The sequence below is a fragment of the Rhizomucor pusillus genome, assembly GCF_041956525.1.
Source record: "Rhizomucor pusillus strain CBS 183.67 unplaced genomic scaffold VTP01scaffold_1, whole genome shotgun sequence".
NCBI lineage: Eukaryota > Fungi > Mucoromycota > Mucoromycetes > Mucorales > Lichtheimiaceae > Rhizomucor > Rhizomucor pusillus.
The window spans coordinates 1,421,839-1,434,724 of NW_027192143.1; the positions used below are offsets into that span (position 1 = coordinate 1,421,839).

At 43.3% G+C, this 12,886-nt stretch overlaps 5 protein-coding genes across 5 annotated transcripts; 4 read left to right on the forward strand and 1 right to left on the reverse strand.

Annotated features, from left to right (window-relative positions):
- Positions 1-463: 463 nt before the first annotated feature.
- VTP01DRAFT_623 (uncharacterized protein) lies at positions 464-1,653 on the reverse strand (the record flags this gene model as incomplete). Its single annotated transcript, XM_069385108.1, has 5 exons — positions 464-787; positions 853-961; positions 1,122-1,394; positions 1,453-1,499; positions 1,567-1,653. The coding sequence occupies 5 exons, from the start codon at positions 1,651-1,653 to the stop codon at positions 464-466; spliced, it is 840 nt and encodes a 279-aa protein (XP_069245043.1).
- Positions 1,654-3,402: 1,749 nt separating this feature from the next.
- Positions 3,403-5,444, forward strand: VTP01DRAFT_624 (uncharacterized protein; the record flags this gene model as incomplete). Its single annotated transcript, XM_069385119.1, has 7 exons — positions 3,403-3,570; positions 3,621-4,048; positions 4,115-4,251; positions 4,305-4,548; positions 4,610-4,919; positions 4,993-5,144; positions 5,204-5,444. The coding sequence occupies 7 exons, from the start codon at positions 3,403-3,405 to the stop codon at positions 5,442-5,444; spliced, it is 1,680 nt and encodes a 559-aa protein (XP_069245044.1).
- Positions 5,445-6,510: 1,066 nt separating this feature from the next.
- On the forward strand, positions 6,511-7,602 carry VTP01DRAFT_625 (uncharacterized protein; the record flags this gene model as incomplete). The annotated part of the gene is made up of 1 exon (XM_069385130.1): positions 6,511-7,602. The coding sequence occupies one exon, from the start codon at positions 6,511-6,513 to the stop codon at positions 7,600-7,602; it is 1,092 nt and encodes a 363-aa protein (XP_069245045.1).
- Positions 7,603-8,956: 1,354 nt separating this feature from the next.
- VTP01DRAFT_626 (uncharacterized protein) lies at positions 8,957-11,401 on the forward strand (the record flags this gene model as incomplete). The annotated part of the gene is made up of 10 exons (XM_069385141.1): positions 8,957-9,164; positions 9,224-9,479; positions 9,532-9,621; positions 9,673-9,857; positions 9,914-10,005; positions 10,070-10,231; positions 10,293-10,550; positions 10,607-10,995; positions 11,056-11,179; positions 11,234-11,401. The coding sequence occupies 10 exons, from the start codon at positions 8,957-8,959 to the stop codon at positions 11,399-11,401; spliced, it is 1,932 nt and encodes a 643-aa protein (XP_069245046.1).
- Positions 11,402-11,974: 573 nt separating this feature from the next.
- On the forward strand, positions 11,975-12,834 carry VTP01DRAFT_627 (uncharacterized protein; the record flags this gene model as incomplete). Its single annotated transcript, XM_069385152.1, has 2 exons — positions 11,975-12,023; positions 12,644-12,834. The coding sequence occupies 2 exons, from the start codon at positions 11,975-11,977 to the stop codon at positions 12,832-12,834; spliced, it is 240 nt and encodes a 79-aa protein (XP_069245047.1).
- Between the last annotated feature and the right edge of the window lie 52 nt (positions 12,835-12,886).

Sequence of the window (12,886 nt, forward strand, 5' to 3'; positions counted from 1 at the left end):
GTTTCTCTCAAGAATAATCTTTCTATTCAGAATCATCTGAGATGACCGATGCTCATTTACATTTTCCTTTCTCCTTTCAGGCACCACAACCATTGCTAAACATGATATCTATGAATTAAATATTGCTATCCACCTCTCTCCCGCTCCAACTTGTACTACTATATTGTCTTGGTTAACATTAGGAGAACAGGTATCATTTCTCATATGATTTGCAGCAATATTCTTTTTCTATCTTTCTTTCTGACGAGCTGCAGACATGAATACACAAATAACAAGCAGCATTTGATGATGTCCAGTGTATATGTTGATGATGCTAGAAAATGTTTTCAAGGGACATTGTACTTATTATTACGATACATAGTCTACTGGATTAGTATCGTCTCAGAGCTACTATAAAATGTTCTAGTGTGTGATTTGCATGTGTATAATTGTTGCTACGAGTGTTTGCAAGCGTGCCTTGCTCTTAGATCGGGGCGCCTTCGTAGCCAGGAGCCTTTTCCTTCAAAACATTCTCGGTCCATTCCCAGAGTTCGGCAGCGTTCTTGTCAGACCGGGTATAAGAGTCGCTCTTGGAAAGTTTTCCGAAACGAGCAAAGTATTCACCAGTGAGTTTCTTCTCCTCGATTTCAGGGCTAGTTGCAATGTATAGTTGAGAAAGTGCACCTTCTTCGTTTGTGATGTATATCAGTTTTTTGCCCAATGTAAACAGGAAAAAATCTAAAGCTGGGCTATAGTGACGGTAAAGGTCGCTGGCTACGACACCCGGGTGGTTGCAATTGACATAAATCTAAACATGAACTTGGATATCAATATATCTTGTAGTGGGAATGATCAGTCGTTGGATGCATACGCAATTCCCTTGTTTTTCAAGCGCTTTGCAAGCTCACGTGTAAAGAGAATGTTGGCTGCTTTTGACTTGACGTAATGGCCAGCACCGCTGTTGCTCTGCTCGTCATTGATCCTGTCTAGTTACAAACCTCCATAGAACCTTGCACCATGATGCCCAAAAAAGAGCTCACGTTGATGATACGGCTTAGGAGTGCTCTTTTCCAGTAACGGAAGAAGAAGCTGCGTCAGATAATAGTGAGATACATGATTGGTGGCGAATTGGAACTCGATACATGAGCGTTGCAAAGTAAATACTTGTCAGTTTTGGATCGTAGGGCTCAAACTCACCGTCTTTGGACAAGGAATAAGGTGCATTCATAACGCCAGCGTTGTTCATGAGAATATGCAAGTGCTCGTGTCGAACTTTGAACTCATCGGCAAACTTTTTGACTGATGCCAAAGACAAAAGGTCAAGATGTATATATTCCACTTTATCGTTGCCGGTTTCTTGTTTGATTTCATTCACAACTGCATTTGCCTTTTCTGCATTGCGCGCTGCAACAATGCTGTTATACAAAAAAGGTATGGGTGTACAGCGCCTTGATGACCTGGTTTCATACTTACACCTGACAGTTTTCGCGCGCCATCTCCAAGGCGCACACTCTACCTATCTGTGGCAATAAAGAGCTTTTAGCGAAATCATCATTAAAATGCAACACTTTAAAGTTTGGCACTTACACCAGTGTTGCTACCGGTGATGATGGCGATTTTTCCTGAAAGGTCCGGAATGTTCTTGAATGTAAACTGCTTGCCACTCCAAAACATGATATAGTTTACCGAAACTGTGCGATCGTCCAAGGCGGTTTGAGAGCCGTTTTAATGTTGCTGTCTGCGATACCGACTTGCCAACATTGGACGATGATCTGTCATGCTAATTTCGGAAACAGTACATCATCCCATCTTTTTGTCTTTTACGATTTCTCCACCGCTCAGGGAGACCATTTATGTCATGTCAATCGTCTTAAAACTTCCATCAGGCATGAATTTTACATAATACAAAAGGATCAAATCAAGAGCGCCGCAAATGCGTAACGCGAAAGAACTTCAGCTATCTCCAGTTCTGTGCCGCTGTTCCCTATAGAACAATATATTGATTAATCGGAGCCAATCTACGGAGTAATCGGCAGCTGTACTAATCGTATTGGGCATTTACGGCTTAGCAATGGTACAAATCAGTATATCTTGCACGCAATTGAACTTCTTTCATTATTATTCCCACCAGCGATAAATTAAATTAAACCAGATTATCAGCGTTAAATCCTGAGCCTCCCGGCCGCAGCGTGACAATGGCACTCGCTATTCATAACTTCTTCCAAGTACGTTACAGCGTAGTACTGTACATCATTCTTATCTGCATCCTTCTCGCTTCTCACGGACGATTTGTTCCTGCTTGAACTCTCAGCTGCAAAAGATACCAACGGACCTACTTGTTGATTTTGCACATTTTGCGAACCCTAGAAATGATACCCGTAGCACTGAGTCGCCAACGGAGATTCTTATACCTTGCACTTCTTTCTGTGTGGTAGGGGGATGGGGCCTTTCATTCATCTATCCCTTTGTATTTTTTAATTTTCCTGATTAGCCGGTAGAGCAGACCAATTATGCTAAAGCAATTTGTTTGCTTGAACTAACGTATCAGCAACATTTTCACATGGCTTGCTCGTATATTTTCAAATAGTACATCGTTTAATTTTTCTCATCTGCTTAAAATTCACGTTGATGAAAAGGAAGTTGTGCAGACTAGTGATGGTACTAAATCTTTCGACTTGCAAAGATGGGATAGAAGATGTACGATTGTGATGCGTCAAAGACTGGATACTGATCCGCGTAGATTACTGCTTGTTGATATTTTGAAAGTCGACATATCTACTATCCGAGATAGGTTTATGTGCGTGAGCAGTACAAGTGACGTTGGTGATAGTTAAAGCATTCCTGATCTGTAGTCTTTGATAACCCAAGGAGATTACAGTGTTACACTGCAAAAGAAAAAAATCAGAGCTATCTACATGTACATTGTCACGCGCTTGTGGATCCTTCATTCATTGTGATAGCCTTAAACTGAATGCCACACTCGCTGGTCTATCCAGCTAAAAATACTTCAAGTCAGACTGAACGTACAACTGTGCTATTGCTAGGATACCCAGAGTAATACGTGATCTTGTTCCTTGTCTATAATTTAGAAAAAACTCATGCATGATGAATTTACCGGCAGATATGCAGCAAAGCCCCGTCGCCAGACGCGTGCCTGAAATAGAGAAAGCAGTATTTCTTTTAAACACACCAAACAGTACCACCATTGGTTCCCCTTCAAACCAGTTCTGATCAATCCAAGACCTGTTGTTTGCAACGCTTTGTTGTCAAGTTTTTAGATAGACAAAAGGCACAAAAAAAGAGACAAATGCACAAAAATGGCGAAAGCAAGTCTCCGTTACGGACACCCCCTTTATTTCAATAAAGAGAAAATGAAAACTCCCAGCGTTTTTTCTTTTTCTTTTTCTTTTCTTTCGTTTCCAAATGTCGTGGCGCAAAAGGCTATTTGCCAATCCTTTCAATACCGATACTGCTGATGATGACGAGAAGCAATTATCAAAAGAACATGGTCCTGAAACCTACAAGGCAGTAACTCGACAGCCACCGGCGACGAGAGGGGAACTCTGGGGCTACTACCTATATTACAACGGTGTAAGATTGGGTCCTTTGCTCCCTTTTCGCAAAAGAATTCACAAACGTAGGACAATGGTTACACAATCTTTGGTTACATGCCGACCATCCTGCAAATCCTGGCATATCGCGGAGGGTTTGATCCATCCAACGGAACAAAATGTGATCTTCAGAACGCCTTGAAACCATGTAATGTTCGCTGGATGAACGTCGAGAATGGTATACCGGTATCTTCAATGATGCTCTATGTCCAAGCAATTTCCTTTTCCATTCAGTTCCTGCTGTTTACAACATTTGGAAGCTTGGCAGATTATGGGCGTTGGAATAGACACATTCTCCTTATTGCAACCGTGATAGGATGTGCTTCTCAGATTGTGCCGATTGCTCTTGTTGACGACGATGGTTCCCACTGGGGGGCCATGATGGGTATATTCATTGTAGCGTTAATATCCTACGGTACCTCGCTCGTCTTTTTTGCAGCCGCTTTCCCTAATCTAAGGTACAAAGAATCGAACAACAAATGTAAAATGGTACGGCTCCTAATGATCCCTTCTATTATTCTCAGTGACAACTTGCCTGTCGTGAGGAAAGCTCGTCTAACATTGCCCAAAGAGCAAGCTATCCAAGTTGTGGAGCTTTGGCGAAACCATGTTTCAGCTATTTCGACGACATTTTCCAACATTGGATTCTTAATACTATCTGGCAAGTTGTTAACCGTGATTTCGTATGCTTTCAGTTGATAACGCCCCAGTTAGGTGTCTTATCTGGGGTATCCTTTCTTCCATGGGCTGGCAAATACGATTTCCCACCTGACACCGACCCAACGCTCGGCAATGCACCGATATTCAACTTTATATCAACCGTTGTTTGCGGTGCATTTTGGGCAGTGAATGCCATTCCATACTTTCTGCTCCAACCGCGCGGTCGTCAAGGACTACCGTTGCCAAAGAACGAGAGTCACATTACGATAGGATGGAAATCGATTATCATGGCTTTAAAGTATGTGAGCAAAATATCATATATGGATTGTGGAATGCATTCAATCAACTCCAAAAAATAGGGAAATCCGCAAGCTGAGATACTCATTCATGTATATCGTGTCATATTTCATGTTCTCGGACGCTATATCTACGATTAACCAAATGACATCCATTATCCAAGGCGAGGTCGTCAGTTTCTCAGCGCAGCTACTTACTTTATATGGTCTCATTACCGCGATTACATCAATCATGGGATGTCTACTGTTTTTGTGGATACAGAAACAATTCAAGGTCAAGACCAAGACGAATCTGCTCATAATCATTGTCACAACTGCGATCGTTCCTATCTGGGGATGCTTTGGCATTAGCATGGATAACTTTGGTCTCAAGGTAACACTCAAATTTTCAAAACAGGGATAGCAAGATGTAATATAATTGTTTCACTAATTACCCGATGCTTTAGACTCCATGGGAGATGTGGGTGTTTTCAGTCTGGTCGGGATTGTTCACTGCACCGATATGGGCCTGGCAACAGACAATGTTAGCTGAATTGATCCCCAAGGGCAAGGAAAATCTATTCTTTGGATTATTCGGTGTTGTGAACAAAGCCTCCTCGTAAGTTACCACCAGTTTTGTGGCACCTGCTTGTTGAAACCTACTGACTGAACAAAAAGATGGATCGGACCCGTCGTGGTGGGAGCCATTTCTCAGGCTACCGGTAACATCTGGACCGGGTGGCCGTTTGTGCTCGGATTATTTGTTGTTGCCACCGCCATTCTACTCTTCATTGACGTCGACAAGGCCAAGGAGGCAGTGCGACAATATGAATTGGAACACGAACAGATGGAGCAGGACTCCGCAACTGCCAAATATTTGGCATCTCAAGATGTAAAAGTAGAAGAATACAAAAAATAACTGATGTGCGTCATGATAGACTGGAAAATCACGAGTTTACCTTCGCATATGTACCCTAGCTTTAGCACTGCATAAACCTAGGAGAAAAAATAAAAGATGAATAAGAACATGGAGAAAAGGCTAATGTGGCTGATGATGTTGAGCTTCGCGTCACCGACAAGTCGACATTTTTTCTTCCCTTTTTGCCACGTTTCTGCATTCGTTTGGATTGTCAGTTACTTGCTCCGGCTGCAGATGCAATTGAGTCTCTTGCTCCGTTTCAATGTCGCGTGGATGCGCACCATGTGGTCTAAAGCCGGGCTACAACGCTATTTTGTATCTTACAATTCTTCTATCAGGTGGATCAGCGCAAAAGGAAACCTGCACAAATACGGTTACCGCAATGATGCAATGGAACACTTTATTGATGTCTCACGATGGTAAAGTGCCTGCGGGTCATGGGAAAAACGGTGCAGTGTAGCTCTATCACATCGATTTTAAGATCCGGGGTCCTGGGTAACCAAATTCTTGCCATAGCTCGATAAGGATCAATGAAGTGGTAGTTACTCTCCCGGGGATTTCTTGCACACGAGAATGTGTCTGTTGTACCAAAGTCTGTGGAAGAAATAAGCTCCGGATTGGTATGTCACAGGTAGGAGAATCGGAGCCAGGATGTTTCTACCAAGAGCACTAAATGGGCTTTTTTGTATTCCGTTGGTGACACCTGCAACAGAACCCTCTAGCTGATCGACGCCCGCCCTATTGGCCAATTGGAACGTCCTCGACGATCCTATCTGTTCGAAAGAAAATCAAGGGAGAGCAAGAGGATTAAATGTCTCTCCGATGAAATGGACCTATTGACATTTCTGGCCAACGTGTTTCGCTTGGCAATGATGCGAGACAGTTTAAAAATAATTACAACGGATTAGCTGCACCTAAAAGGCGGGGAGACCAAGGCAATGTGTGTGATCAGTCACAAAAGAGACTATAAAAAATGGCACTATTCTTTATCCTATCGCTGCTTCTATTCCAAACTTTCTGCAGCATTCTTTTTTTTCCTTTCCACCTTCTTCCTCTCCATTAAACAATGATAATCCATCCCAAAGCGGGTCCTGCCCCTGATCTTGCTTATCCGGATTCTCCGCGGGTTATCATAAGTGAGGATCACCCTGCTACGCTTCCATCTGGACAGAGGCGCAAAGAAGCAGCTACCTTACATAACCGATTGATGCGCTCAGAGTATTCAAATGCACTTATCGTTCCAATTAATTGGTCATTCTCGGGCAAGACCGTCTCTGTGCCATGTACTCCACCACCGTCTTCACTTTCACAAGCAACGATTTCCTCCTCCAATGGCCCGAGCCACTGTCAAGACCGTACACCAAGCCCAACAAGGTCGCAGGAGGCATTGACAGTGCCCCGCAAATCCCCTTCCCCTCAGCCTCACCGACGAAAAAGTATACCAAAGCGCGCTCCTGAACCCGATACCCACCGTACTTGCTATTCTTCCTATACCATCAGTGATGCTGACTGGGAAGATTTTGTCCGAGTACTGACTCGAAAGCCGAAAGCAAAACATGCAGAAGCAGCAGCAGCGGCAGCGGCACAGTCACCCAGTGAAAAGAAACCATCAGATATTACGCTTGCCAAGCCTAAAGACAAAATTCGCAAACGACAACGTGGCTCTTTGGGTTCCACATCAGGCACCAATTACAAAAAAGTCAAGGCCGGCGCGACATTGACTAGCAGGAAAGCACAGTCTACCGCTGCAGTAATGAGCTGCTACAAGAATGTCGACCTCTCAGTATCCGACGAGGAAGCGTTTCGAGACTATCCGGACTGGTGTCCTCAGCTTTGCATATTTGATAACAAGGAAAATTGGCACGTAGATTGGACCTCAAATTCAGGTCCCTTGGCTCTTGAAGGTTTAGAGTACTTTGATCTTTTGCATCCTGGGGAAGCACACGTTGCTTCCACGATGCGGCTCTCGCCGGAGCAGTTTTTGCGATCCAAACGAGCGCTAATCCTGGCGGCCAAACAATTTCACAACGACAAAGTTCCGTTTCGCAAATCAGATGCTCAGAAGCTCTGCCGTATAGATGTGAACAAAACAAGCACTCTCTGGCATTACTTTGGCAAGCTCGGCTGGCTTGGGCCCGACTGGCAAGATACCGAGTGATATTTGTACATAATTGTTTCCTCATTGCACCGTTATTTCTATGCTCCCCGCCGTATCCATTCCATTCCAAACATGTCTCTTTAATTGACACTTATTTTCCGTAAAAATAGTTTACTTGGTACATCCCGGTACTCAATGCTTGGCAACCTTATTTTTTCTTACAGCAGAGTGGTACAAAGTGCGCTCCAAGGTCCCTTTTAGTGATCACAGTGATTTGCGTTTGAAAATGTAAAGATTGGAAGGACCAAATCCAGTTTTGGGATGTGTCACTGCAAAATCATAGAGAGCAGTGTAAAGCTCTTCTTATCTCATCCTACCCTGATTAAAATTACGGTAGCTCCCTTCATTTTGACTAGGCAACTTAGGCGAAACTGTTCAAAAAAAAAGTTGAATTTGCATCGCATCTTTACAGGTTTCAATTGATCACTGAAAATTTACACTGCTCTCTATGAATTTGCAGTGACACATCCCAAAATTGGATTTGCAAATCACTGTATTGACGGAAATACGGGTGCATGACAGTACATGAACCTTCGTAGGAGCGGTTGCAGAACATGACACAGCTAGATGGAAACTTTTACCACATTTGCAACGCACCAACAACGTTCTCTTGCATAATTATCTGATCAAAATTACTGATAGCTGTTCCTTTTAAAACATGCCAAGCTTTTTTCCCTTTCTTTTTCGCTTGCGAAGTATTCCAGGAAGAAGTTTCTCGAGCGCTATCCTAATTACCAGGGACGCCAAGCTCGATCTGTATCATCTACGGCTACACCAAGTTCGCGTGGACAAAATTTACATATTGCGTATGTTACACGCACGAAACCGTACACTGATTCACATCTCGCAGCCATGTACTCTTTTGATACTCATCATGAGGTCCGACGTTGACCACTATTCCGCGGGAACAATTGACATCGGAAAAAGACTTGGGAAACAATGCACACCATGAATGAGATGATGATCGACTGCTCCAATGCCATATGGCATCACGGGAGCTTGAAGAATGTAAGGATTTGCAATTGAACAAAGTAGAATAGGGAAGTAGAAACAAGGGAGTGTCAATGGTCTCAGAAAGACGCTAACCATAACTTTAAGAGAGATCCACTCCCGACTGAACTTTTGCAGCAGTTTTGGGCTTTAACATACGCAAAGCTCATGTGAGCGCCTGTGTTCATTGGCTAATACAGTACCTTGTCGCTGTAAAAGACGGGATGATGTGATACCGACCGTTCTTGTGGTTAATGATATCTCAGCAAATTAATGATATGGCTTTGGCAAATATCAACATTAATAGCATCGTCAAATCGACGTGCACCTATGAATAAAGTCCTAATACAAATATGCGCTTTTAATGTCAATAGCTATGCAAAAGGCGGTAGACAGTGGAGAAAATCCCAAGTGGCTTGACGGACTCGGAATCGGTACTGCCCTTCCCATCCGTGGAGCGCGCGGCGAACCCGCGTTTCGTTTTCGTTTGGACGCGTTCGCGACAATGGTGCAGGAACAAATAGCAAAACTTTTCAATCTTTCAGCAGACAACTCTGAAGTGATTGAACAACGTAATTAACGATTATATGCTGCAAAGTACTTTGGATTCTGACTGTCCTGACTTTGGTAGTGGCATCGCTCTGCCGAGTCTATGACCTAAAACCCAAAGATCTAAAGTTCAAATGGGAAGCTTTCTCTTTCAGTCTTAAACGGCAACACATGGCACCTACCGTCGAACTGATACGGCAACTGCAAAGTAATCTACAGCGAGAGCTAGATCAGAAACAACGTAAATCAGCAAACGTTCGAGCCACTGTCAAAATGGACTTGTCAGACTATACGAGTCATATGGACGACGTCAGCCAGACCGACGCTCTCGAGGACTTGTGAGTCGCTGCTCTGAAAAACGAGACATAAAATACTAATTGGATCAATTAGCATGTCCAAGCTGACCGGTGACGTGGCTGCCAAATCAACGTCGGTATCTACACAGAGGATCTCAACTGATGCACCAATGGATTTACAAGCGTAAGTCACGGATAGATGGCATACAATTCATTGCCTAACTATCAGAGCAAGATCGCAAGCATCGGCGCAATTCACTAATCGCAAAGCAACACATGTACTGGAGGAACAGTACAATGTTCATCTTGCTTCTCGAGGACCTGTTACAAAGGGTCAAAAGAGGGCATCAGTCAATCTTGTGCAAGAACCGGCAAAAGATTTCTACTACATGTTTGAAAAGATCAAAGAAAGAGGCGATGGTGGGTTGCTTTCACATGCCTGGACAATGTCTAGATGTCATTAATTCTATAGTTAGTCCAAAACGAATTACTCGAGTACATGTCTGAAAAAATCGAAAAGTATTACGGAATTTCCGAGTTAGTTACGAACCCTGCACGTCCATACCAAGTAAGATTGCAATATTTCGTTAAGTCTAAGGTGTCTGTAAATAGTAAAATATCGCCGTTGCTAGAGCAAAATCTACACGGTCGGTCGGATAGCATGGGACGAGACAGATGCAAGCAAACTTAACGACAAGTCCGCCGTTCTTGAAGCGTCCCGTGAATTGGGTATGGGCAAACGTGTAAAGCTCGATTTATCCAAAGTGCAGGAATATGCCCTTTTCCCCGGCCAGGTAAAACCTTATTACAATAGTTGTCTATCCAAGATGGCTGCTCAACTTATGGCATTCAAAGGTTGTAGGAATCAAGGGAGTAAACAACACTGGCAAGCAATTGACCGTCGAAGAAATTCTATTGCCGCCATTACCTCCATCCATTGTACAGAAACCAGAGGACTTGTATGAACATAGCTACGGTGAAAAGGTACAGGGACAGCCGCTTGAAATCATTTTAGCAGCTGGTCCCTACACTTTGGACGAAGATCTCACATTCAAGCCGCTGGACGAGCTGATATCCATGTGCCTTTCAGAAAAACCCGATGTATTGGTCTTGGTATGCTTCCACGTTGCAATCGAGTCATACTCCAGCGTATTGATTTAAGCGCATAGCTCGGCCCCTTTGTTTCTGAATCACATCCAATTATTGCAAATGGAAGTGTTTCGCTGCTGCCAGAGGAAGTGTTCCAAGCCCAAGTGTCCCGCCGCCTTCAACAACTCTCCAGCGCTTGCCCTGAAACAACTATATTGGTAATGCCGCATCCAGAAGATGCAGCGCAAGAATACACAATGTTTCCGCAACCCAGTATGCGTACAGATACCCTGGGACTGGGAGGAGTACAAACTTTAAGCAATCCGGCAATGGTCAATATCAACGGTGTAGTCTTTGCGATCAGTAGTTCCGACATTCTGCTACGATTAGGAAGAGAGGAATGCGCAAAGACTGCAGGGCAGGCTGATCGCTTCTCGAGACTTGCCAATTACTTGTTACAACAACACAGGTAAAGTTTATATCCACGATATCAACCGATGAAATTTCTCACGGAAATGTAAAACGGCAGCTTCTATCCACTCTTTCCACCTGCCGTTGACGATTGCATCGACTCTGCGCGCATAACCGACTTGCAAATTCCTGTTACACCGGACGTACTAGTTCTACCTTCCCAGCTAAAGCATTTCGTAAAGGTAAATTTGTATCGATCTTTACAGAAATAGCAAGACTTACACGTAAAGATCTAGTGTGTGGACCAAGTTCTTTGTGTAAATCCTGGTCGTCTATCACGGAGACAAACAGGTGGCACATACAGCAAATTCACCATCCATCCCTTGCCTAAACAAGCCGACGGAGCACTGGGAGCTGAAAACAAAGTATCCGAAAGAACTAGGGTAGAAATCATCAAGCTCTAAACCCAAATGTAATATTTCATAATTGTATTAACATTTTTAATTGTTTTTCAACTGTACAATAATGATTCATGTTCTACTCAACAACACGTTTACTTGACCGTGATCTATAGATGTTGGAAATTTTGATGAGTTTCCAGTCCAGTTGCGACAGAATTACAAAGAATTATAAGAAAGAGCAATCAGACTTCCGCAGATTATCACCGTGGGCAGGCATGGAATGGGTTCCAGGTACACCAAAGTGCACCCGTATTCCATGTGACTCCTGCGTAAGACATGTTCGCGGCAGTTTCATCACTTTGCAAAAATAGCAAAAGCCAAATTAGGCTGAAACTCACCTCAAAGCAAAAAGAGAAGCGAAGAAAAATTTTCATCGCAGCCGCGCGGCTTATATATACCCAAGTTACAAACTCAGCAGCAACACAGCTTCATTTCCGGCTTCGTGAGCCTTCTGGAAAGATGATGCTTTATTGCTAGTGCAAGCAAGGAAGCGGCACCAGCAGGCACCACGGGCAGTTGAGCGTCATGCCCGGGACGGAGGGATGCTTCTACATAAGAGAGACATGCTTGGATAGAATGATATGCACTTGCAAGCTGTCACGCGACACGCACGCAATAGAATATGGTAAGATTCCGGTAGACAACTGGGAAAATTCGGAGGCAACCATATCTTTCGGTGACTTGTATAGAGCATCCAAGAGAAGAGCCTAGGGGAAGACACCAGAGAGCAGAGAAGCTGCATGCATAATTCGGTCAAGAGTTATATATAAACATGCTTCAATCTACATCAACGGTGGTCAATCGTTTGCAATCTTAAAAAGATTTGACGTTTTAGCTTACCATATCATTTCTTTTCGTTATTCCTGTAAAAGCTAAAGAGAAAAAAGAAATGTAGGGAGATTACTCCCTTTATTTGCAGCTCAACAAAGAAATTTTCTATTGTCAGAGACAATGCTTTACATCCCGGGAACTTCGAATGTTGTTTCACAGTATGATATCTTACTATGAACCAGTAAAACTTTTCTGTTATCAGAGACAATGCTTACATACGGAACATCGAATGTTGTTTGGCAGTACAATATCTTTTGTGAACCGGTTCAGTAACATGTAAGGCCTACGAATCTTTCTGTATCGTACAATTAGTACAGCGCTATTTGGAGCTTTCGATCTTCCTCCAGGAGCTTCCACGGAACGTGCTTACCTTTAAGGCAATTTTGTAGGTGTTTAAAAGTATACTTTGAATAGTGCATTACGCCGAAACAGACTCGCTTGTCTCTCCCAACCCTGGTTTTGCATCCACCAGCGAGACTCTAAGTTATGTGAACCTTGGTTTTACACCGGCCATCGAAGTTCCAGGTTCCATCGAAATTCCAGATTTACTATTAACAGCAAGGGGATACAGTAATATCTCTACTTCATTGGATACACCTTATTGATCACTTGCGGTTTTGAAGATATATGGATATTGGGGATAGGGAAGCATACATA